The 26,493-nt window shown below is 42.2% G+C and overlaps 1 protein-coding gene across 3 annotated transcripts; it reads right to left on the reverse strand.

Annotated features, from left to right (window-relative positions):
- Positions 1-134: 134 nt before the first annotated feature.
- CD80 (CD80 molecule) lies at positions 135-26,493 on the reverse strand. Of its 3 annotated transcripts, none has more exons than XM_027105526.1 (7): positions 25,504-26,493; positions 24,138-24,239; positions 14,965-15,282; positions 9,920-10,201; positions 5,507-5,620; positions 4,161-4,275; positions 135-2,328 (listed from the first exon to the last, which is right to left on the reverse strand). In XM_027105526.1, the coding sequence occupies exons 2-6, from the start codon at positions 24,232-24,234 to the stop codon at positions 4,199-4,201; spliced, it is 888 nt and encodes a 295-aa protein (XP_026961327.1). In that variant the 5' UTR covers positions 24,235-24,239; positions 25,504-26,493; the 3' UTR covers positions 135-2,328; positions 4,161-4,198. The 3 variants fall into 3 exon arrangements, with proteins under 3 accessions (XP_026961327.1, XP_026961319.1, XP_026961336.1); XM_027105518.1 differs by having other exon boundaries at positions 24,138-24,242; XM_027105535.1 differs by lacking the exon at positions 25,504-26,493 and having other exon boundaries at positions 5,507-5,617; positions 24,138-25,279.

A 26,493-nucleotide genomic window follows, 5' to 3' on the forward strand; every position in this document is an offset into this window, starting at 1 on the left:
ATTTACTATAATTTATTTAAAGTACAAGTAAGCTGTCTCTTAGGTTTGTACTGTTTTGTGGTTACTTCTAGAGGTCTCCTTTTGATCATGTCCAAGGATTATGAATCTTAACTAATGTGGCAATTCCTGGTGTGTTTTTTTTTTTTTTTTGGTAGCTGTTTGTTTGTTTAAATTCTTGTAATTTTGTTCTGTGAGCAACCATTTAAAAGTGTACCTCTGTTCCATAGACTATATAGACTAATCTAGCCCCTTTACAGCTACCAAAATTAAACGTTTTAAATCCAGCCCCGTTTGAGAAACTTGATCAACTTGCTGTGCAACTCCAGATTTTCAAATGAGAATGTCTGATTGCCCCAGGTTAAATCACGTCCACTCCTGGTCCAATGAGCATGGAAGGCAATTTCAGAGAAAGAGGAGTCATGAGTTAAGTGATGTAGGAACAGCAGTTGGCCACTTCTTTCTTTTCAATTCTCTGCTGATGTCAGAGGGATCCAGAAATACCATGGAGGAAAAGCCACTTTAGGAATGTAAGGAAGCCCTATGGAATGCTATTTTCATTACTTCAATCAATTTCTGCTAAAGACAGCTTACTCTTTTGTACATACATAAAACCTATCTCATTTTAAATGAGAACCTTCTCATAAAGATTTTACAAATGAGATTAAACTAGCATAAAGCCATTTAAGGAGAGTATCAGTCCAATGTGAACTAAACAAATTATCACTCTCCAACCTTACTATTGCTTTGAGTTGTAAGTCCCCTACATACCAACATTCAAGTTGTGAACTATTTTTTTTTTTAATTTAACTAAAAATAAATTTTAATTCCTTTATATGTCTTTGAAGTAACAAAATAGATATGCCAATTTTTATTACAAAAATGAACTTATGAAGCTGTTTTCATTTGCAGTTACTTTCTAGAACAAGTTATTGATTAGTTCATAAATTTTAAATAGAAAAAAAAGTTTGTGTGTGGTTTGTACACATGCACAACTTTTGATAAATCTTTTCTTAGAGACGTTTGCATTTTCCTCCTTAACAGTTTATTGGTTGTGTCAGTCTTAACCACAGAGGTTAGCAGTGTGTATTAAGTATTTTGCTATGCCCTTGTTCTCTAATACAGTATTTACTTTGGCTTACCAACTTTTTTCCAAGGAATTATCAAGAAGCATTCATCTGGGCTTTTCATAGTATTGATTTATTTTTTAGTTGCTCCTTTTAAAAGAAAAAAAAACAGTTCAACAAAATCTATTCTTGTTTGACCTATGATCTGCTAAGTTTGATTTACTTTACAAAACAAAAAATAAAGTCATTCTGTTTGCATTTACTAACAAGTTGCAAACTTTTGAAGATGCGAACATGTGTTCGCACGTCCAATCACGTAAGTTAGTTCAAGTGTCTGGCATACGTTGTCACGTGCATGCACCATTATGCTTTTGTGTACTTTACAGTACTGTATAGAGTACAGTAGTAACAGTACATTTACTTCAAGCCCAGCATGTCCAGAAGCAAGCGTAAAATCAGCGGTATATAGCCACTGTGTTAGTCGGGTACCTAGGCTAACTTTGTTGAACTTACAAACAAATTGGACTTACGAACACGCTCTCAGAATGGAACTCATTCATATGTAGGGGACTTACTGTATAAGTCATTCATTCTACCTGTCAGAGGAAATTAGTTTTAGATGGGTCTACTTCCTCCTGAACCTAGTAGAGAAGTAGGAGAACAACAAAGGAGAACACAATGAAAATGTGCTGGCTAAACACCAATAATATTTCCATTAACCTCATCTAGGTGTACATACACCATACTTCCCACACATTAACATTAGATTGCTTTTAACAACATAACATCCTTCTCTATTCCTTCATCAGATCAAGTCTCTGAAATTGACCTGATTGATACTGGATAAATTCTGTTTCCAGAAGCACTTTGACTGATGTGTGTGTGTGTGTGTGTGTGTGTGTACACACATACCAGTTAATAGCACAAAGCTGGATTGATGAAGGAAAAGAGCACCAGTGCCAGGAAATCTGGGTTCTGGCCCTGGCCTTTACAATTCAAGTCACCTTCCAGGACTTCGATGTCCTTGTCATTAGTAAGAGTATTCACTAATGTCTCTTCCAGGCCTAAAGAATTCTGTGTTTCCAAATCGTTGGCCAGGGTCACCATAGCTACTTCTGTCCCCATCATACTCCTCTAGTCACTTTCAGCAAAGCCACTGGACTGAAGAGGCTCCTAGAGAACAGATACATGAAGGTTGAGGTGGGATAATCCTGGCCATTTGAGGAAGCTCCAAGAAGAGGTCGATCTCAGATGGATGTGGGACCTGAAGAAAACATTAAAAATGTTTATATTTTTTATCACAAGGGTATTCCCAGTTTGAGGTAACATTGTAGATATTAATTTTGATGGCTAAAGAACATAAAGGCAAGTCTAAATTATGAGAGAATTTAGGACAAGTCTGACAATTTTTACTACATGAAATATCAGGCAAATATTAAGCACCAGCTATCACGAACCAACCAAACATTAGAGATCAAGGCACTCACTCATGTATGTGTGGGGCAAACAAAGGTGTACCAGGCATGCTTGCTCTTCTCAGTAAGCCTACAATTTGGTAAAGGATATAAGGCACAGCACATGAAAATAAACCCAGGGTGCAGAGTGACGTGCTAGAGAGAGCACTGCTCTAGTGGTCGGGCAGAACTGCTTGAACTGGGCAAGATGGCTACAGAATACTTGTGAAGGAGACTGGGTTCCTGGCTTCATTATGAAGGATCAGCTGACTGAGCAGAAAACTTCTAAGATGGAAGGAAAGTCAGGGAAATGCTAGGTAACTGCAGAACTGAGGGGAACATCGTGGGAAGGGCATCCTGGAGAATGAGCAAGAAGTTGAAATGAAAAGAAAGCAGGATAGGAAGCTGAGAGACTGCTGTGCGGAAAATATGCATAGGCTGCTATGCTGCTGTGAAAGGAACCTGAGCTTGATGTCGAGTTTGGGTCCTGGTTTTCCTCCTTATTTGTCTGACTTCAGGCAGATCACTCTACCTCTGGCAGCCTTGGGTTTCTCTCCCATAAAACGGAGATAGAAAGATCGTGCTCACAGAGATTTTTATACGGCGAAATGAAATAATGCGTTTGTAAAACATAACCTGTTATGTAAGTCTCAGGTATTATAGTTCACTTACTTTCTTTTTAAAGGTAACTCTGCAGAATCTCATTTTTTAATGCCGCTGTTACCCTAACCTTCACAAGTCAAAACTAAACTGTTTATGGAGACTGATTTATAGTGGTTTACCCTGGTCCCGATGTCAGTCTTTTGGATCCTAATGTCTCAATGTTTCTCTTACCTGAAAAGACCTGGGGATTTTAGGATAGCACAAAATTGATATAAACTAATAGTGTGATTCATAAAAGCTGATGCTGTGTTTAGGCTTCCTTAACATCCTTGGACAAATAGTAACTACCCCATCATATGTAGAATCAGATCAAATCTAAGGTTTCGGACACCATTTATTGACATTTAGTGTGTTCACATGGAGCTTTTGGAAACTGCCGTGTGAAGAACAACAGAAACAACTGAAGATGTTTAGACCGAAGAGATCAGCTGGAATGTGGAAAGTAAAAAGTTCTGAAACTTTTCCTGTAGACCCTGGGGTCTCTTCTGAGTTTTTAAGTGAGAAAATGACACGGAGAGGTAATTCTTTATGAAATTCGGCTCCGTAATTGGGTCAGTGGGAGATGACTCTGTTAGTAAGAGGCAGACAGATCAATGAGATGTTACTGAATTAGTACAGAGTGACCCCAGTCTGTGTCCAACAGTACTGAGGGATACAGGGAAAAAGGAGTGATCAGAATAAGGAGATAGCCCAGGAATAGTACACGTGTTTGACAGATACTGAAAGACACTGAGTTGACTGACAAGAGGGGAACATTTCAAGATGACAGAATGGCACGGCAAAGGAAGAGGTTACAAGAAGCAAATTTTATGTGGGGAGAAAGGAGAGAGGTGCCAACCATCTGTTTAGAGTACATTGAATGTGGATTTTGAAAAGGTGGTGGTAGTAGTAAAAGATCTTAAATTTGGTACTGAGAGGAAGAAAACTCTGTGTTCACGAGCACAAGATCTCACATATCCCACACTGGTAGAGAAGATACCTCGAGGTGTTCTGGTCAGCCCAGTCCTTCCACAGATCCTATGTAGATGGGGAAATCCTTTCCATTTCCATGCTCTCCTTATTCCTCCTCCTCTCTCTCCATCTTGCAGCATGTCCTTGAAGACAAAGCACAAGCAATAAAAATCTAGGTAGGTAAGTTTCCCTTAAATCACGCCCATGTATTTCAGCAAACCTTCAACTGGCTTAGAACTAGAGGAGTGGTTCTCAACCAGGGGTGATTTCCACAGCCACCACCACCATCACCCCCCAGGGACATGTGCAATGTCTAGAGACATCTTTGGCTGTCACAACAGGGGCAAGAGGTGCTATTGGCATATGGTGAGTGGGGGCTAGGGATGCTGCTAAACATCCTACAATGCACAGATCAGCCCCCTAAAACAAAGAATTCTACAGCTCCCAAAGTCAATCGTACTAAGGATGAAAAACTCTGAACTAGAGAGGTTCACAGTCTGTATTAGAACATCCTTGAGCCCACCAGACCTCTTTATCCTACCCGTGGGGTAGGATGTTCATAGCAAAGAGTCTCTAGTCACTTCCTCGAGCCTTGACATTTTTTTGTGCTGAAAGTTGGGGAAATCAGCAGATGTTGGTCTTCCAATTTTCTTTGCTCAGTGTACAAGATTTCTACTCCAAGAAAGGTTGGTGTTCCTTCATGGTGACTATAGCCTTAGCACTGGCCTAGCAGTTCCTCTTCATTTAATTACAGATTGAGGGTAGCATATGTGTAAAGCCAAAAATTTAGATTCATAGGAAAAAAAATCCTAGATATCTCTTCTTTCCTCACTCCTGATCTTTCATCCAAAAATAAATTCTGAAGAATTGAGAATTGGTAAAATCACCTGTGGCCATATAGTTGCTCAACTACATCTCATTAGTGCATCTTACCCTCCTCTAAGAAAATGATTCTTACCCTTAAACCTTGTCATTCTGCCTTTCCTCCAATTCCAAATCAAAGATTAGACTATCACTTTGTATCAGATATGTTTTCAATTTAGTTAGCAAGCCTCAGTGTCTCCAAGAAAATATTATACATTTGGGGGAAAAATAAAAGGACTAAACTAGAATGTGTCTTGAGGGCAGTGATCTCTCATCTTTGTAACTCCGGTGCCTAGTAGAGTGCCAGGCACATAGCAGGTGTCCAAGAAATATCTGTCCAGTGAATGAACAGAACTTGCTGAGACAAGTAAAGGAGACACTAAAGTTTCCATAGATTTGGTCCAAAAGTGAGAGTAAAATAGGCTAAAACCTCGGAGAGGTGCTGACCCGTACTGGTAGAGTTTGGGTGTCCAGGAATTGAGATCGTTGTGATAGTACAATATTACTTACTGCAGGCCAGGCATGTTAGTGTTACTGCAATGATCACAGAAATCCCACATGCTGAGACTGCGATAATAATGGCCCAGAGCAGGAGCTGATTAGCAGAAGGGGCTGGTTTGGCTGCTGAAGGAAAAGAATAGTGTCAGCTCTAATGTGTTTCCAACTGCCTGATACCCATTCTGTGCCCCTTATATTGATACAACTGTAAAGCATTTTTCACTTTTTTGCCTGGTCAGCTCTCCAAAATGCAGCTTCCAGCATTTTTCTTGCATAACTCTTTCATCAGACACGTACTTGTGGGCAACTAATACCAGATGTCAGATATTAAATGTGAAAAAGAAAATTTGAACTTTTGCATTTGCTGAGTTAAGTTGGCATAAAAAAAGATTCTCAGGAACGCCTTTAAAAGCTATCTTGTCTTCCTATCTCATTTCTATAGCTGATATTACTATGTATTGCTACTAATAATTGATATTGTGTTCTAGAGATACCTTATTTTTCCTTCTCCAGCTCTGTCATGCCTTCTCCCTTTTAGGGTGTCCTCTTTAACACACACACACACAAACACACCCCTTACAGTAGCTGCCTAAAGCTACAGAAGCCACTTTGCATTCATTATCAGATACACATTTTTCATCATACAGCCTAGAGCTTCTGGAAGAATAGAAGAGACCCAGCAAAGAACCAAGCATGGATATGGCTTGGTAGTAGGTAGGATCATCCTGAAGGAGAGCTCTACAAACTGGCTATCAGCTGTAGAACACAGGGAACAGAGAAAAGACAGGGCACACTAGGAAGGATGCGGGTGGGAGTAGAAAGGTGTATGCGGTACTGCTGTCAGTCCCTCCCGCTCAGGAGCAGCAGCTACACCATTTATTTTCAACCCCTTTGAGGAATAGTTAGCAACGTCTGGAGAAGGGCAGGGACACAAAAGGAATATTAGCAGCTCATCCTCTTCTGGTTTCTCCAGAATGGCTTACAAATAAATATTGAGCATTTACTAAAGTACCGTTTCTCATTTTTCTGATTACAAGTCTTGGGGATAAATTTCGGTCTTTAGCTTATTGGACTTCTCATCAGCATTCGGCCCAGTTGACACTTTTCCTCCTGGGACGTCTATGACACCACATTCTTCAGTTTCTGTTTGTGACTCAGTTTTCTTTGTAGGCTCTTCTTCCTCTTCTTGTCCTTTAACTACCGTTGTTCCCCATGGCTCCATCTGTGATCCCATTCTCCTCTCACTGGCCCCGGTAATCATGGGGTGATCTCATCCACACCCAAGTTTAGAAACACCAGCTGATTTCTAAATCTGTATACCATATTTCTGATCTCATTTCTGAGCCCCAAATTTGTATTTCCAGCCGTTGACTAATGGTTGGATGCCAGCATCTCCACCTGACTAAAATTGAATTCAGTATCCATGTATTCTTTCCAAAGCATATCTACTACCCACATTCTCCCATTTCAGTGAATGGCAGCACCATCAGTGACCCAAATAAAAGGGGAGGCTTACCTTTGTGCTCACTGCCCAGTAGCTCCCACTGACTTTCTGTGCTGTATTGAGAAAATCCCTGCAACTGATTCCTTTTCTCCAAATCTCCTGCAGCAACCGCCTTCGTTCAGGTTTTTCTGATCTCCAACTTAGTCGCCTTTATATTGGTCTCTTTGCCTCTGGTTTTCTAGGCTTTAATAATTCCTACACATTCCGCCACAGTGATCATTATAAAATGCACATTTGACCATAGAGAACCTACTACTTAGAGACTAGGGAAAGTCGTTTTTTTATTATTCTCTAAAACACCAGATTGGGTGGAGACATCGAGTGATTAACAGAGTTGGCCTCTGCAGACCAGAATGACACCCCAAATAACAAAGAAGCTCTTGCTATTATCCTGGGAGTCTAGATGTTTCACAAATTCCAACTCACTCCTGGCTTCCTCTCAGAGGTCACTCCTCATCCATCCTCAAGCCTCACTCAGCCTGGAAAGAAGGTATGTGTTTAAAGAGACAGAAAGGGGAACCAGTAGCAGCAAATGTGCTCTGTCGTGATACCTATTAGGAACCTGGTAAGGCACCCCAGGGCAGACCCAAAATCCCAAGTGCATAGTTGTGTGACGACATCTGCACATATAGCTCATTAGACAGCCTGAGTGGGACTCTGATTGACCCCTTCCACACACACACATATATCTTCCAGTACATCAAGGGTTAACAAATTGGGCCGGCCCAGGCTAAAAGAGCCATAGACCCAATCTGTTTAATTAATAAATTTGGGGTAAAGAGTGGGTATTTAAATAGTAAAGGTTTATTCACATTGACATAACTATTCCTATCGACTATACACCTAATTTACGTTTGTTTATGCAGTCACCCCTTGACCTCCCCCACAAATGCATTATTTGCTTTTGACTCTAAATGATACTTGCCATCCAGTTCATGAGATCTGAAGTATTTAAAGCTCTCTGACCACAAAGACAGCACTGGTGCCTAGCAAGATGCTTGGTATGTGATAACTACTTAATAAAAACTGAACGAAAGAAAGAATGATTAAACACATACTGTTAATCATCTCTCCATTAGTCATTGTGAATGTGGACCAAATAGGACAAAGAACTAGTGTTTTCAATTATCGTGAAAAGGGATACTGCTCATCCTTAGCATGAAGGAAGAATTGAGAGAAGGCAAACTAGGGAAAAGATGATAAAGCTGGGCAGTCTAAATCATCTTTAAATAATAGCTCCATCCTTTTATATAAAGGACTACATTCTATTTCCTATAAGTTAACAAACTACCATGCACAGGCCAAACCTGGCTTACCACCTATTTATTTATTTATTTATTTAATTTTTTTTTTTTTTAATCTTTGTGGTACGCGGGCCTCTCACTGTTGTGGCCTCTCCCGTTGCGGAGCACAGGCTCCGGACGCGCAGGCTCAGCGGCCATGGCTCACGGGCCTAGCCGCTCCACGGCATGTGGGATCCTCCCAGACCGGGGCACGAACCCGTGTCCCCTGCATCGGCAGGCGGACTCTCAACCACTGTGCCACCAGGGAAGCCCCCCACCTATTTTTTTAAATAAAATTTTGTTAAAACACAGCTATGTCATTCATTTGTCTTTTCTATGGCAGCTTTCATGCTATAACAGCAGAACTGAGTTGTTGCCAGAGACCAAATGACCTGTAAAGAATAAATATTTACTATCTGGCCCTTTTCTGAAAATTTTTGTCAACCCTTGCCCTAGAGTATCATATGTACTCATATTCCAAATATAAATGATGTCCAAAATAAAATATAATTGAAGCTGCTGTTACTAATTTGTGTAATACTGTCTACCTTAGTCATGATAATCTAAAAGTGGTTAAATAATTATATATCAGTAAAGTGACAAGAATGCTGAATTAATAAATTTTTTACTATAGGATTCAAAATTCATTTTTATGTATTCTTTAGAATACATAAAAGATGATAGAGATGAGTTTGTACTATTAATAAAATCATGTCAAAATTTTATCTCATTACCTATTGAGGAAAATAAAGAATCCACTCAAGATAGAAAGATCTAGAGTAAATCATTCACTAAGATGAACTACTAGACCGTATAAAATATCTCCTCTACTACAAGCAAAAATAAGAGGAAGATGTAAGACATACTACACATAATAAATTATGCTCGATGTGTAATTTTTTACTATGCAGCCACAAAACATATTGTTATAAGTGGGGCTAGGGCTGAGAGAGGCCTGGTGGTGCTCCTTATAATCAGCCAAACAAGTTACAAATGTATTTCAAGTATTTGAGTTCTTCTGTAATAACCCATTATGGGTTTAATATGCATAAATTTATAAAAGCCCAACTTTTTCCATTTTATATTTCCAGATGATTTCACCTCTTGGGGAAAGAAACTTCTATAAGTTTACTACATGTAGGGTAAACTATTTGGTCATGGTTTTGGTTAAAAATGACCGACTTGGTTCTAAATGAACCAGTAGTTCTTAAAAGGTACATTCACCCTCAAAAGACAATGATTTGACATCATGGGACCATGGGGAAGGGGCCCCCAAAATGAAAGTGCCAAAGCCCAGAGAGCAAATCCAAAGGAGGACAATTCTTAGTGCTTTCAATCACAACAATATTGTTATAATAACTTCCCAATATGTTGACTTGATGGATAGAACTTACTTGGATGTCTAAATTTTAGAATGTTTATTAAAGAAAATAAGTCTAGTGACATTATAGTCAAACCTTGTACAGTGACCTTAATAAGTCATAGTAATACTGTCATTATCATTTTATTTGCATGTCTAAAAATACTGCAAAAAAAATACTATCAGAGTCAATATACATAATTCTGTGATGCATCTGGCTGAGTTATTTTCTTTTTAGACTCTACACAGCAGAAACTTCCCAGAACAATATCACTTACATTTTTGCCAGTTGAAGGTCTGTGACACTGTTAAGCCTCCATACTTGACAAGACACACGAAGCTGTGGTTGCTTGTCATATTGAAATCCAGTTCGCTGCTAATCGTGTAGAGCTCAGTTTCAGGATCCTGGGAAAGTGTTGTATTGGTAGAATTTAATTCTTCTCCATTTTCCAACCAGGAAAGGTGAGGCTTTGGAAAACCTCCAGAGGTTGAGCAAATTATCCTTCTGTTGTTAGGAGATGGATTTCCAAGATCAGTTATACTAGGGACAGGGAAGTCAGCTGAAGAAAGAACAAGGCCGTAAGTACATATCATTACATATTTGTGTGTGTGTTTATATTTTTAATAAATACCTATCTTTAATCAGAATAATAAAATATAATTTGCAACTTCCCATAAGTCATTAATATTTATGTATAATCCAAAGACTAATTTTGGTTTGAATTGGTTATATCAATTCTTCATAAGGAGGTAGGAGGGCACTTATTAAAGAAAGAAGTAGGTTCATGTGAATAAATACTGACATGGTATCAATACTTGCATTTGCAAGAGGTGAAGAAAAAAATAATAGACAACACGTTAATGTTTCTTAGGTCTGGACATTATCTCATTTCATCTTTACAACAACCCTAGGAGGTAGGTTGTAGAGCAAAAAAGGTCAAATATCAGTAATTTCATATGATTTAACCTAATACAATGTTTCACTTTATAAATAATCAAATTGAGGTCTAGAGAAATCACAACCAGTAAGTAGCAGAACTGGGATTTGAATTCAAGTTTTTCTGATACCAGACCTTTCCCTTCCCCTGACTTCTTTTCTTTTCTTTCCTTTTTTTTTAGAGCTTCAAACATTGCTGTTTTATTAAAACATTAAAAATAAGATTATATTGAAAAACATATTCTCAGAAAAATACTAATGCCATGGTATTAGAGATGTAAACAAGCAGATTAAAATATGTCTGCCTTCTTTTCTTTTCCTTTCCTTTCCTTCCTTTCTTTTACTTCTTTTTCTCCTCTTTCTTCCTAATTTTTGAGGTATACAAAGTAGCTCTCTTTTATGTATCTATTTATTAATTCATACTGTACTAAACACCTGAGAACCCACCATCCAAACTGAGAACCAGAATATTGACAGTAACTTGTGTAAATCTTGTATGGTCTTAACTTTGCTGTCTCCCTACTTCCCACACTACTGAGGTGGGAAGTAGGTAACACTACTCTAAAGTTTGTTTAGCATTACCTTACTTTTTCAAAAGTAGTCTTTAATCAGATAAACCTCTGTCCAAATTTTACACTATTGAGCCTGTAATCTCAACCACTGTACTTTACTGATTCCCTTACTGTTCTGACATGCCTTATGAGGACAGAGAGACCTTCCTAATATTCCTCCAAGATACTTGAGGCACTCTTTCATTTGTGTATTTGCCCCTTAATAAGATAGTAAAATAAAGCAAAGCATAGTGAAATGACTGCAGAGAACACAGGAAAAAACTCCCCTCACCTCTTCCTCACTTATTGTTAGGCTTAAAGAATTTATACTTCTTAGCATAATGTGGGGGACTAATCCCCCCATACTTCATCTTATATATTAGTTTTTTTTCAGAATTCAGAGTCTCACAGAGAGATGTAGTATAGCACAGTGGTCATCAAGACCAGGTTTTTTGTTTTGTTTTGTTTTTATTTGTTTATTTTTGGCTGCATTGGGTCTTCGTTGCTGCGCGTGGGCTTTCTCTAGTTGCGGTAAGCAGGGGCTACTCTTCGTTGCCGGGCACAGGCTTCTCATTGTGGTGGTTTCTCTTGTTGCAGAGCGTGGGCCCTAGGCACGCAGGCTTCAGTAGCTGTGGCATGCGGGCTCCAGAACGCAGGCTCAGTAGTTGTGGCGCACGGGCTTAGTTGCTCCACAGCATGTGGGATCTTCCCGGACCAGGGCTCGAACCCGTGTCCCCTACATTGGCAGGCAGATTCTTAACCACTGCACCACCAGGGAAGTCCCAAGACCAGGTTTTATAACCAGTTTTGCCTTTTAACACTGGGCCAATTACTTAACCACTTTTAGTCTTAGTTTGCTCATCTGTAATATGGGGATAATAATACCTGCCTCCCAGCATTGTAAGAATTAAATGACATCGTTAATATAAATCACATAGAACAGAGCCTGACACACAGGAAGTTAGTTAATAGACTAATGTGAGTCTTAAATTTGTCCTTTTTTTTTTTTTTTTTTGCGGTACGCGGGCCTCTCACTGTTGTGGTCTCTCCCATTGCGGAGCACAGGCTCCGGACGCGCAGGCTCAGCGGCCATGGCTCACAGGCCCAGCTGCTCCGCGGCATGTGGATCTTCCTGGACCGGGGCACGAACCCGCGTGCCCTGCATCTGCAGGCAGACTCTCAACCACTGCGCCACCAGGGAAGCCCTTAAATTTGTCCTCTTTTAAATGAGTTCCCTCATTTAAATCAAGTTGCCAGGTGAAAGCTTCCAGGACTGCCTGGTGGCACAAAGTTATGACAAGTGACTATAAATGCCAAGAAAAAGAAAAACTTGGATTTGGTTAGGGATAGAGTCACCTTTCTTTTTTGAATTAATCCTGTTCCTAAATTAAGTTTGACATTTTCTCGAGCCATTTTTGGTTGACATTATTATTTTTTACTCCTTTAATTTTTCCTATAAGATCAAATAATTACACTGGTAGCTAACAACAAGAATATTCTGTTTCTTTTTCATAACATCAGTATGTCATGTTATAACTTGGAATAACAAATCCAAGTAACTCATATCCTAATTATGATTCATGTTCATTTCTGCACTTTGCTTTTCTAAGAAACATTTAGCTGCAAGAATGCCACTAATACCAAGGATCATATTAAAAACCATCTTTTCAAGGTCTGGCTGGGCTTAGAACAGCCTAAGCTCTGTCTCCTATCCCTTCTATAAGGTGATCTGTTTAGAGTAACAGCTCCTAAGGCTTTGCAAGACTGTGAACCATCAAAGAATTATTCTTGTGTCTCTCATTTTAATCAATTAACCCAAATTGGTAGGGTAAGAATATCTTATTAGGAAAGGAAAAGGTGCATATGCTTTAGAAAGGTAAAAATCCATTAACCTAGTTAATATGTTAACTAGTATGGCGAGCTCCTCAAATGTGCTGCTTAATGAAGGCTTTCATCCATTGATATTATGCTGCTATTATATCATTTAGCAAATATAGAGAAAGCAACTTGTCCCAGTTAGCCTTTCTCAGTATTAGCACTGAAAATCTCATGTCCAAGGAAACCCCTCAGTCCTGGGCAGAATGGGACAGTTGGTCACCTTGGCCTTGCTTCTCAAACTGCGATCCTCAGCAGCAGCACAGGCCTCACCAGGGAGCTTGTTAGAAGTGCCAGACCTGCTGCCTTTGAATCTGCATTTTAACAACATCCCCAGGTCATAAGCACCTTATCATTTGGGAAGCACTGTTCTAACTGACTCGATTGGAAATACCAGAATTGGTTCTGTGTCTAATTAAGCAAGTAGACTTTCCATTTTCGTCTTCCCTTACCTGATTTTGGTGCTCCACTCTCCTTTTTGAGGCCCTCAGCGCTCCCATGCTACCGCTTTAGCTGTCCTTGGTCTCCTACGATAACCTGCTGCTAGGGTCTGCCCTCCCTGAAACTCTGCCTCTTCTCCTTGGATTTTCTTCTTTATCTTTCTATCAAAATGTACATGTTCTAGGGGCTTCCCTGGTGGCGCAGTGGTTGAGAGTCCGCCTGCCGATGCAGGGGACATGGGTTCGTGCCCCGGTCCAGGAGGGTCCCACATGCCGCGGAGCGGCTGGGCCGGTGAGCCATGGCCGCTGAGCCTGCGCGTCTGGAGCCTGTGCTCCGCAACGGGAGAGGCCACAACAGTGAGAGGCCCGCGTACCGCAAAAAAAAAAAAAAAAAAGTACATGTTCTAAGTCTACTTCTGTCTGGATATTCTGTTAGAGAACTAACTATGTATCTAATGTAATTAACTAACACAGGCTAATATGTCTGTGGTGCCATCTCCCCCAGGGAACACATTTTTATCTTTAACAGGGATCTTGTGGGGAAAAAAAGCTGAAATTAGCAGGAGAGGCTATAATAGTGGGAATTCCAGGAATCGACGCAGGTCTGAATTTTGGAGGAGGTGGGCTTCTCAGAACCCCTCATATCTCACCACCATATGATCATTCGCTCTCTCCATGGTTAGGGAATACATAGAGTGAAGTTCAAGATAATCCCATGTGAATTTGGCTTACCTCCTAAGCTTTAGGTATGATCTGGATGTTACAGCTAAAGATTCAATATAAATGAAGACCAAAAGCAGGGAAGAACAGTGAAGACTTCACTAAGGATCCACTTAAGTTAACTGATATCAAGGTTAATTATTATCTTTTATTAAAAGGTTTGAGCCTTTCCACTAAAGCCTCAAGTGCCCAGGAAGAAAAAGAAATGTGTTTGAATTTCAAGTATGAGGGAATGGCCCAGGGCTGCCACTTCTCAATGAGGGCTCAGAATATATTAGTATCCTCTAGCAGTATCACCTGTGGTTAAGTCACGGCTTCTTCCTACCCTGCCCTTCACAGTTCTCTAACATCTAATTTTGTAGGAATGACCGTTAGAGGAGAGCTTCAAATATACAATAAATATAATAGAACAATAGCCATAGTATTTATGCCTGCATTGCTCTTATACCTTTCAACATACTTTACAAGAATATATTACTGGATCAAATCCAGTTAATAGTATAGCTACATCAAATCAAATGTGTCCCTTTATCATTCAGAAGATCCTTCAGGTCATTATAGTGCTCCAGGGTGATTGTCATGAACTTAGATTGTCAAAGTGCAAGAAATGCAACTAATAGATATTTCCAGGACATCCTGAGAAAACCGTTAGGGTTCACTGTAAAACTAGAGACTCAACCCTAAGAAATGAAGTGAGATACACCCCTCTTTGGTAAAATTTCCACTTAAATCAATAGGAGTATGTCTTTAAGGGCATCAAGAGTCTGCCGGCTTACTGAAAATCAGAAAGTTCCACTGACCTCTGACCATTAACTTCACCGAAGTCCGGTGTTTCAGTTTGTAAGACCCTTTCTCAGGCTTCTGAATAACACAGGTGTAGGTGCCATTGTCTGACAGGCGCAGAGCCAGGATCACAATGCAGAGGTTACTGGTGACGTCAGTGATGGTGCGGTTCTCGTACCTGGGCCACACCGTCACTTTTCCAGACATGACAGCCAGCACCATTTCATTATCCTTTTGCCAGTAGATGCGAACTCTCTTCAGTTCTTCAGTGGATATGTTGTAATCACAGGATAGCATTGCTGCTTCTTTCACTGTTTTGGTCACCTGGATAATGCCTGTGGAGAGACAAACAGAACAAGATCATATACCTATTAAATATAGATGCCTGCACAAGCAAGAATTTGGAGTTGACGGTAACAGAATTGCGTGTTGTATCCAGTACCAAGCAGGATTGGAGTGTTCAGTTTGATTTTGGTTTCTTTGGTCCCCAGTGCTTTTTTTCTCCATTTAAAAAATAGTGATTAAAAAATAACATAGGGCTTCCCTGGTGGTGCAGTGGTTGAGAGTCCGCCTGCCGATGCAGGGGACGCAGGTTCGTGCCCCGGTCCTGGAAGATCCCACATGCCGCGGAGCAGCTGGGCCCGTGAGCCATGGCCGCTGAGCCTGCACATCTGGAGCCTGTGCTCCGCAACGGGAGAGGCCACAACAGTGAGAGGCCCGCGTACCGCAAAAATAAATAAATAAATAAAATAACATAAATTTAACCATCTTAACCATTTTTAAATGTGCAACTCAGTAGCATCAAGTGTATTCACATTGTTGTGAAACAGAACTTTTCCATCTTGCAAATCTGGAACTCTGTATGCGTTAAACCACTCCGCTTTCTCCCTCCCGCCAGTCCCTGGTAACCACCACTCAACTTTATGTTTCTATGAATTTTACTACTTTAGATATCTAAGTGGAATCATACAGTATTTGTCTTTTTGTGACTGATTTATTCCACTCAGCATAATGCCCTCAAGGTTCCTCCATGTTTTACATGTGTCAGAATTCCCTTCCTTTTTAAGAATATAATGATAATGACTAATATTCCGTTGTATGTATATATCACATTTTCTTTATCCATTTGTCTGTCCATGGACAATGAGAGAGAAGGCACACTAGTCCCAAAAGAAGAAGGACTTTAGGAGACCTAGCATGTGAGTGGCAACTACCAGTTAGACAATGTTATTCCCACAGGGATAGGGAAGTCATAGTTAAGGAATGTGAGATTTTGGAGGAATTTCCCTGATCATTTTGCTGGTCTTATTTTACAGATGAGGAAACTAAGCCCAGGAAAGGAAACTGCCCCAGTTTTGCAGAGAACTTTTTGGGCCACTCTCCTTGTTTACTGGTTTCCCCATTTGAGGCCCAGTTCTAGGATAAGTAAGCCAGCACTGCCCGCTCCCAGCTGGGCTCCATCACTGGGCTCTTTTGCTTTGAGAAACAGTCCTTTTCCTTCCAGGCCCGGCTTGACCCCATGACCTCATTCTGAAATGACTCTCCTCATCCCCACCTGACAAGGCCTCCATTACTCCTCTGGACAATTTCTGCCCTCTCCAGCTACCCTAAACAGATGGATATCTTGTCTTTATCTCCCTTGGCTATCTGCAATCCACACAACAGGTGCCCTACAACCTAGTTTTGCTAGAGGGTCCCCATTTAAAACATTTGCCCATTTCCCATCAGCATATCACAGAAATATCAATATTTCAGCATCCAAACTCCATCTTTTTGTTATTTCCTAAGCACTCATCAGTAGCACCAAAATCCCTGTCAGACTATATTTTCTGGTTTTTTGGTTTAGAAGGCATACTAACTTTTCCTATGCTGTGCTTGACCTAAAAGCAGAGTTCCTCTAAAGCCCTGGTGCTTTCACAACTGACCACCCCCCCGCAAACCCCCCAGTGCTACCATGTTGCATCTTCCCTCCGGTATCCTCCAGAGCCACACAGAACCCCTGGGCAGGCCCATGTCTCACTAGGATAGGGATCTCATTTCCAGGCCCACTCTCCTTGGGCAGTAGGATCATGGGACACTAGCACCTCTCCATCTCACCAGCTATTCTACCTGCCTCCATCAGACTGGATGTGGCCCTACCGCAGCATTTAGGAAGAGAGTATTGTGATGGTAGATATTTTCACAGCAGTGTGAAGTACCTCAGAATGATCGAAGGCCCTTCTTCCGACAATCGTGCTGAACATTGCCAGCCCTAGATTTAGGGAATATAACTGAAAAGGGGGAAATAAATGAAAAGGTCTACTTGAGGGGAGCAAAGAATAGCTAAATAACCCAAACTCTCTTTAAAAAGAGATACAACAAAAGCAAAATGATATGTAGAAGGTGCATGGACTATGGATTCCTGTTGATTTGGGGTCTAGTCTTAGCTCAGCCATTTTCTGATTAACCTGTTTCCTCATCTGTAAAAATGTTATGATGCCTACCTCTCAGGATCATTGTAAACTTAAATTCAAATAAAATGATATAAATGGAAAAGTCCCTAGTACATAGCAGGTCTTCCGTAAGAGTTTCCTTTCCTCTCTCTCCCTCCTCTCACCCACAACTTGTACCTTTTGGTCTCTTTCATCTCACTCAGGGGTTATGTCAGACGCATGGAACCCTGGTCTTGCTGTGGGCCAGAAAGACCCCATGATAGAAAGCAGCTCACTCCTCCGGGGTCCTAAATAACTGTGTCTTTCCTGTGCCCTGTTTATTCCCACCCAAAAAGAATCCAGGATTTCTAACTCATTTTGACATGTGGTGACATTAGCAAAAATAAATCTTAACTGAAAGTGAGCTAACTTCAATCATAGTTCTTAAGGAGTTTTTGTCCAGCCATCTGAGGAGAAGTGTGGGTGTTTGTCTAAAGGTCAACAGCAAACCATCAATGGGCTCTTCGATGTTCCTATGTGAGATCCCCTCACCAGACGCTGATGCTGAGGAAGAACCAGACTGAAAAGAGGAACCAAAAATCTTCTGGGCAATTCCCACCAGGACCTCGCTTCCATACTCAGGGACTGCTACATGCGTTTACAAGAAGACAGTCGAAAGATTTCTGAAGGGTTTTGTCCGCTTCAGTGGTTCTAGAGGGGAAAGTCAGGTCTCAGCATTACTGCCTCAATAGTTGGATTTTGAGCTTGCTTTGCCATTTTACAAACTGGCCTAGCAACACCTACCTAATAACATGAGTTGAGGTTTCTGTGAGGGAATGCAAGTAAAACCTTACATGGTGCAGGCACACGACCCGGACCATTGTCTTCTCCAGACATCCACACAGCCCCGTCCCTTGCTTCCTTCAGGGAAGGTGTCCCCTTGTGGTGAGGGGGACCCTCACCTAACCCCTGACCCCACCCATCCTGCCACTTGTTAGCCCCTTGCCCTCATTTATTTCTCTTTGAGCTTGTCTCCAGCTACTATATATCAGCTGGAGTTACTTTGGGGGCCATGAGAGCACGGGCTTTATCTGTTTTGCTTGTTGTCATATCTGCAGAACCTAGAACGGGGCCTGGCCCATAGTAGGTGCTCCATAAATATTTGCTAAATGCCTGGCTAGGCATTAGGAGATGAAATCTGGTTCCACCGCTGTGCATTAGAATCATAACCTGTAACAAATTGATTAAACTCCTTGGGCCAAGGTATAATTTCTGCAAAATGGGCATAATACTATCTCCCTGACTTACTTCACATAACTACCATGGGGGGTCATATGACACCCAGAGGTAAAGTGTTTTATTAACTGTAAAAGCTATACAGGGCTTCCCTGGTGGCGCAGTGGTTGAGAGTCCGCCTGCCGATTCACGGTACACGGGTTCGTGTCCCGGTCTGGGAGGATCCCACGTGCCGCGGAGCGGCTGGGCCCATGAGCCATGGCCGCTGGGCCTGCGCATCCGGAGCCTGTGCTCCGCAACGGGGGAGGCCACAGCGGTGAGAGGCCCGCGTACCGCAAAAAAAAAAAAAAAAGAAGAAAAAAAAAAGCTATACAGATTTTTTTCATGGGGCTATTTCTCTCAGACACAGCACCTCATGTGTTGAATCACACCCAGGATGTGGCCAGAATCACTGTGGTAACCGGCTGACACTTGCACTGAGTCAAGTCCCCAACCCCTGCCCTTCCTGACCACTTCAACTCTCCACCGATAAAGCCCCAAGAGAGGGAACTTTTTTCCAACAAGCATAGAGGTCACTAGTTTTAGACAAATAATGTACCTCTCAAAACTCAATCTACAGTGGAATATTATTCAACCAAAAAAGGCATGAAGTACTGATACTTACTACAACATAGATGAACCTTGAAAACATTATGCTCAGTGAAAGAAACCATACACAAAGGCCACATATAATATAACTCCATTTAGAAGAAATGTCAGAATAGGCAAATTCATGGAGACAGAAATTAGATTAGTGGCTACCAGGAGACAGGGCAGAGGGCATGGAGAGGGACAGCTAGTGGGTATGGAGTTTCTTTTTACAGTGATAGAAATGTTCTGAAATTAGGTAGTGGTGATGGTTTCACAACATTGTGATTATACTAAAAACCATGGAATCGTACACTTTAAAACAGTGAACTTTATGTCACTGCAGGGGGAAGAAAACCATACAGGACAATTGGGAGATACAATAATAAAATTTAATGTATAGCTTTAAAAAAATAAGAACCCAATCTAGGAAGCCATGAGTATCCCCTAGTCCCTCCAAACTAGAGCAAGGCAGTGTGGACACTGGGCTGGCCACAATGCCCCTTCCTCGGAGGTGAACCCCAGCAATGGTCAGCAGGGCTGCACCACCGCTTCTCCTAAAGGAGAAAGAATCAGGTGCGCACAGCAGCTTATATCACCGTGTACCGTAACGTATCTCACTGAGGACCTTCGTGTGTTTTTAAATAAAGGTTTTCCCTGACTCTAGAAGAAGCACACATTAAATTTGCAAAGAATGAAAAATACAGAAACGCATAAAAGTCACCTGTAATCCCACCACCTGGAGATTTACTGTTAATGGTCTGTGTGACCTTTAACACAAAGGAAGTGACCTTTTTGGGCCCTTCTAAGTGCTTTTGATTAAGTGAACCAGCATCCACGGGGCTTGTGTGGGCCCCAGGCTGGGTGCTGGGCACACAAGGAGGCTAAGAGGTATCTGCTCTCCAGCAGCTGACAGATTTAGACTTGTCACCTGATTTTTACATTGCTGCCAACTTTCTCTCCTCTATAGGCCCAGCCTACACACTCGTTATAAATCTGATCCTTACTTTTATGTGTCTCCCTAAACAGTATATGTCTAAAATGCTCGGGGACTTCAACAGCTGATATCACAGTAGTCATAGCAAGAAGCGTGGCTTTCAGGATGCCTTGGCCAGCAGCATGCAGACAGAACACGGTGGGAGGGAAGAAAGAGGCTTTGTTCACAGTGGCACTCTGAGGGCACTCTTTTCCTCTATCTCAGTGTTTCTCATGCCACAGAATTCCAGGCCAACACCTATCCTGCATCCCTGGCTACTCCTACCCAAGGCCTCTCCCCTCCCCTGAGAGCTGTGTCTCCCTGAGAGGACCCCCCTCTGAGGAAAAGCTGCCCATGTTAGACAACCACCAGTCTCTGGAGCACATGAGTCCAGTGTTTCTGCCTCCACAAACCAAACTAGAAGTGGAGAGGAGCCCTGCTGGTCCCACCCTGTGCAGGAAAGAGAGGTCCCCTGTCCTGGGCAGCAATGGATGGGGTGTCAGGGGGAAGTGCAGCTCTCCTACACAGGAGAGGAAAGGAGGGGCTCGTGTGCAAATCCCGTGCCCTGAACAAAGTCCTCCGTGATTGTACTCCACTCTCTTTGTCCAGTCTTGTCTCCCACAGGCCATGCCCAATCCACACCTGCACTTCAGTCTGGCAAATCCTCACCAGTTCTACATCATACACATTCTCCAATCCCTCCATCTCCCTCCAATCCCATTCTTTTCATCGACGCTATCATCAAGTACTATAAGCTACTAAATGGTTTTGGCAGTCCCTATGGCTGCCCTACAAGCCATTCTTTATGCTTCAGCAACACCATTTTAAAAATATATATATCATTTAGAGCTTTACTACTAAAGCTAAAGGTCTGTGGACCAGGGGTATCAGCATCATCTGGCTGCTTGTTAGAAATACAGAAATGCAGTCCCGTCCCCAGGCCCACCTAAGCAGAAACTACATTTTAAAAAATATATACAGACTTTACCTTTTAGAACAGTTTTAGGTTCGCAGCAAAATAAACGTAAAGTACAGAGAGTACCCGTATACCGCCGCCCCTGCATGGGCACAGCCTCCCCACCACCGATATCCCGCGCCAGAGTGGTACGTTTGTGACAGTCGATGAAGCTACACTGACACATCACTATCACCCAAAGTCCAGTTTACACCAGAGGTCAGTCTTGGCGCTGTACATCTTATGGGTTTTGACAAATGTGTAACGACATGTATCTACCATTACAGTATCATACTGAGTATTTTCGCTGCCCTAAAAATCCCCTGTGCTACATGGAACTCTGCTCAACATTCTGTAATAACCTAAATGGGAAAAGAACTTGAAAAAGCGTGGATATGTATAACTGAATCATTTTGATGTACATCTGAAACTAACACAACGTTGTTAAGCAACTATACTCCAATTAAAAAAAAAAATCCCCTGTGCTAGAAACTGCTTTTTAACAAGACCCCCAGGTGATTGGCATGTATAATTAAAGTGTCAGCAGCACTGATATAGACCGTGTCACTCCCCTGCTTCAAATCCTTCTATGGCTTCCCAGTGCCTCCAAATAACATTCAGATCCCTGGCCTTCAAGCCCTATGGAGCCTGGTCCCTGTCTCCCTGCTGCCCCAACACTGCCCACCTACACTTCCTTGCTCCTGTGTGTCCCTCACATGCTGCTCCTTCCACCTTCACCCAGATCACTCTCACCACTGTCCCCTCTGGCAGAGAAACAGAGAGTTTCTCGGTCATACATTCATTTGAATGATTGATTAATCTTCATCTTCTTCCTAATGACTGTAAATTCCATGAAGGCAAAAGCCAAGTCAATTTTGCTCACAACTTGTCCCCAGGACCAAGAAAAGTGTCTTGTACATAAGAGATGCTCGGTGTTTGTTGAATTCATAAATGATTAAACAAAAGAATAAACCTGACTCATCCTTACTCACCCCTGACTCATCCTTACCTTCGGCGTCCTTCGCCTTAAAGCCTGCCCCACTGCCGCAGCCCACCCTGGTCCCAGCTTTCCCAGGTCTGGGGCGCTTACAGTTGGGGCCAGTCACTTCACTGCTCTTCACTTGCTTGTGGGTTTGTTTTGCCTTCTCCAACTAACATACATCTCTTTGAGGGCAGGAATCCCAGGCTCAGTTTTTAAGGCCCACCTGATACACAGTAGGTGTTCAGACAAAAGAAACTCATGGATTCCTTTGTTGACTCAGTATAGCAACAATAAAATCTGAATGTAGCTGTAGAACAAGGTACTTTCCTAAATATCTTTCTTTAGCTCAAAGTTTATTTCCTTCCATTTGCCCCTAATTTTTCTGGTATAATTGTTATAGCCTTGGTTTTAATTTTCTTTTTATACTTTCTCTCTTTTTTATTGTTTCTTTCTCTCTCCTCACCCCCCTTTCATCTCTCTCTCTCTCTCTCTCACACACACACACACACACACACACACACACACAGACACGCTTGCACGCATGCATGCACACATACCACATTTCTAGGAAGCCTGTACATTTCCTTCTACATCTTTTAAAACTCATTAAGATTCCCCAGAAGACTCTAGATTGGGAGTGCTGCCCCCGACTACCCAGAAGAAAATTGTAACTGTTGGAAATAATACTGTCCGTAAGATATAAAAAATCTGATGTGAAACTTGACTCATGGTTCTCTTGGTTCAGCAGCAGTGTAAAATAGCAAGTTTTACAGCTCAGGACAGACAATGTACAAATACCAGAGTCACAGTAATCCCTTCCCTCCAGTGCCCTCCCTCACACCTTAGTCATTCTGGGTGATGGCTGCAGTTTTAAGTAACCAGCGCTTACCAAGGCAACCAAGACAAGGCCCTTTGATGTTCGGCTCTTTGCAGTTTAGGAAACGCTGCAGGAGGCAAAGGCTCCTCTTTGTTTTGATGAAACTAGGTAGTACGCTGCTCAGCACAAAGCAGATCTTTTTTTTTTTTTTTTTTTTGTGGTACTCAGGTCTCTCACTGTTGTGGCCTCTCCCATTGCGGAGCACAGGCTCTGGACGCACAGGCTCAGTGGCCATGGCTCACGGGCCCAGCTGCTCTGCGGCATGTGGGATCTTCCCGGACCGGGGCATGAACCCACGTCCCCTGCATCGGCAGGCGGACTCTCAACCACTGTGCCACTAGGGAAGCCCCCAAAGCAGATCTTTTATTTGTTCTGACTTTAAAAAAAAAGTCAGAGCCACCCTGTCAGCAGGACCAGCACCACCCTTCCCAGCAGCCCCCCAAGTCCAGCACCTGAGATGGAACAAAAGCCTCCAGAAATCAAAATATTCTTTGTAGGACACACCTGAAATACCTATATAGTAAGTTAAAAACAACTCAAAATATGATTTGTGCTAAATCTGATACTACTTAATGTCAGATGCCTGTGTTGACAAAGGGCATCAGCACCTAAAGCATAAAAATAAATATTGAGAAAATTTTAATATTAAGAAGATTGTATATTACAACTATCAATACTTTCTTTTCCCCCTTCAACTTGGAAAGAAGATCATCACTGTTTAGTTTTAGAAGCAGAAGACTTTAGCTGTGTTGTCTCATAGAAATGTAGTTTGGGAACCAGAGCCCAAGGCCAGTGCCTTAGCGTTTCACAAAATGTAAACAAGCACCTAGTGGAAGAGATCACAACTCGAAGCTGTCCTTCTGAATCAGCTTTTGGCTTTGTTAAAATAATGCCGCCCCACCTTTCCTTTAAGGTCTGTGTTCTTGAGCTAACTTGGCCACTGGCTTGCTGTGTGATCAAGGGCAGGTCCTTTAACCTCTCTGGACCTGTTTTCTCAGCCCTAAAATGAACTGAAATACCCTGAAGGTCCCTTCCGTCTCACAGAAGGAGGCAGCACAGAGAACACCATTTCCTCTCTCTAAACCCTGAAGCAGTGGACTCAGTCAAGTTCCTGGAGGTTGCTTACCTGAACAGAAGTAAAAAAGACCAGCCAGCACCAGGAGCTGAAAGAGCTTGAGGTATGGGCGCTTGGATGGGATTCCCCACTTCAGCGTGTGATCCATGGCTTCTGCTGATGAGGATGGAAGACAAAAGCAAACAATTTCAAGCCAGATGAGACTCGGGCACCTCACAGCTTACACCAGGCAAGGCAGAAGACAATTCAATTGCCCCACACAGAGGGTTCTCTCGCAGTGTTTGCAAAACACACTGAGGAGAGGCTGGATGCTGTACCTGGGTGTCCAAACTCCTAAATATAAAATATTATGGATTTATTTCCACAACCTGAAAAGGAAAAAATAAAAGTCACCCAGGAAGGAAGACTGGCCCACCATGGGTTGTAAAACCTGTTAGTTGGCCGCCTGAAATGAGTCAGGGATCGTCATCTGAGCAACCTCTAAGTCACGGCACAATCTCTAGGGAAAAGCAAAAATTGGCGGACCTCTGCGGAAGTGACCCTGCCTGTGCATGCATGTTCCAAGGACCAACCACCGCTCTCCCAATGCCAGAAGGGATGATGAAGACTGCTAGAAACACAGAGAACTAACTATAAGGGCCCTGGATATCAGCAAGCCCAGCCATGAAAGCTTGGACTCTCTTCAGAACATACCGAGAACACAGAGCACCAGGAAGGGCGTATTTTGTCCAAGGCAGTACTTAAGTCACGAAACTACTTCTTTCTTAATATATTAACAAAAAAAAAAAGTGTTTCCATTTTTGAATACTTCTACACAAAGAATATGTCTTAAAGGGGTAGAGGATCTCAATCAACGGAAAAGTGTCAGTAAAAAAGGAAGAGAAAAGACATGCTGAAAACATTACTTATTTATATTATGTACTATAATGTGAGGAAGCGGATTTGGTTTTTTTTAGTAAATATATTAAACTTTAGGAATAAAAATGAAAGCTGTGCTCCTATGTGATCCTCTCAGATTGCCACCAGAGACAGTTTAGTGCTACCAGGGAAATGTTTGGGACCCCTCGTTGAGCCAGTTTTTCAGCCAAACTGGATTGTTTTATCGGCCACACTCCATTTTTAGTCAGGATTAGCTTGGATTCACTTATTCATCAGAATTTTGCTGGTTGTGGAAAACTCAAATTCAGCCTACAAAATTAATATTTTCTACCACCTAGGAAACTTAAAATAATGGGCCATAACTCCAATGATGATTCTCCAAGTATGTTGGAATAAGAGACCCCCTGAAGGCCCTTTGGGGGGAAAGTATGCATCTTGGAGGTAAGAGTGACGGTATGTTTGTTTAAAAAGCAGTCAGGTTGTTGGTCACTAGGTCTACCAAGCTATCCCATATTAAGTTAATAGTAAATGTACTTACTTGCTGAAGAACAATTCCTCGTTTTCTCTTGTGTTGAAAATCGAAGGATGAGGCCCCACTTCTGTTCCTTTCTTGCTGTCTCCAAAATACTGGCAAGTCACTCAGTTGTCTTTGAGTGATATTTTACAGAGGTGGCATTTCCCCTCCCAACTTCCTTTTACTTGGTAGAGAACTCTGATGTTCAGAAACACTTAAGTCAAAAAAAAAAAAAAGAAACACAAGTCAAATCAGGGGATGAGCAGAGTGTTATTTATGTGCAATTTGAGGAAGCTCCCTCTGCTGTCCTACTGTTCCCTCCAGATGGTGTCACAAACCACACAGCAGCCCTCCCTCACCTAGTGCCAGCACTGCCTCAGTGTCAAGGAGAAAGGAAACTGCACTGGGCAGCCTGGGGGAGAGGGTAGAAAGGTGCCCCACAGTGGGAGGGGCTGACTCATCGACTCTGGTGGTAGATCGTCTACGAACCTCATGGGCTGGCTGTGTCTGTGCTGGTCTCAAGTTTTGTTTTAGCACCCAGAAGTACCCCTCCCTAGTCACAGTCATGCCACTGCAGCAGTGGACCACCCATCTCATGTGTAGTGGACACTTTGGGAGAGTGCTTAGCTTACAAGGCCACCCTTACCTACACTCCCACCCCTCTACCCCCACCGTCTTCACAGAGTGGGTGCCTGCTAGCCAAGTTGGACATTGTATCCCAGTCACCCCAGCCCCGGTAGAGTAACCCTCAGGTGAACACAGTGACAGAAACAAAGGGTCGGGTGAGGAAGCTTTTAGTCCTCCCCTGACAATTTCCAACCAGCCTGCTACCTCTGTGTAGAATTCTGGAGCATTCCATGGGTGAGCAGCCAACCCATGTTGGTCCAGTGGATCTCTTTTGCACCCGTGGAACCTGAGCACACCTTGTCTGAGCCTGCACCTTTCTCAGTCTGCTTCTGGCACTGGGGCTTCTCTGTTGCCTTGGCATGGGATCCCCTTGGAAATTCTGTACTA

The sequence above is a fragment of the Aethalodelphis obliquidens genome, unplaced genomic scaffold (assembly GCF_003676395.1).
Source record: "Aethalodelphis obliquidens isolate GAN/ISIS:26980383/991018 unplaced genomic scaffold, ASM367639v1 scaffold1, whole genome shotgun sequence".
In the NCBI taxonomy this organism is placed as follows: domain Eukaryota; kingdom Metazoa; phylum Chordata; class Mammalia; order Artiodactyla; family Delphinidae; genus Aethalodelphis; species Aethalodelphis obliquidens.

Bases quoted from the DNA above. Each gene is read 5' to 3' on its own strand.
- CD80 (XM_027105526.1), bottom strand. From the start codon at position 24,234: ATGGATCACACGCTGAAGTGGGGAATCCCATCCAAGCGCCCATACCTC. The intron at 15,283-24,137 runs GTAAGCAACCTC...GTCTCTCCACAG, and splicing joins TCTTTTTTACTTCTGTTCAG to GCATTATCCAGGTGACCAAA. The intron at 4,276-5,506 runs GTAAGTAATATT...TTTGTCTTCAAG, and splicing joins ACTAACATGCCTGGCCTGCA to GACATGCTGCAAGATGGAGA.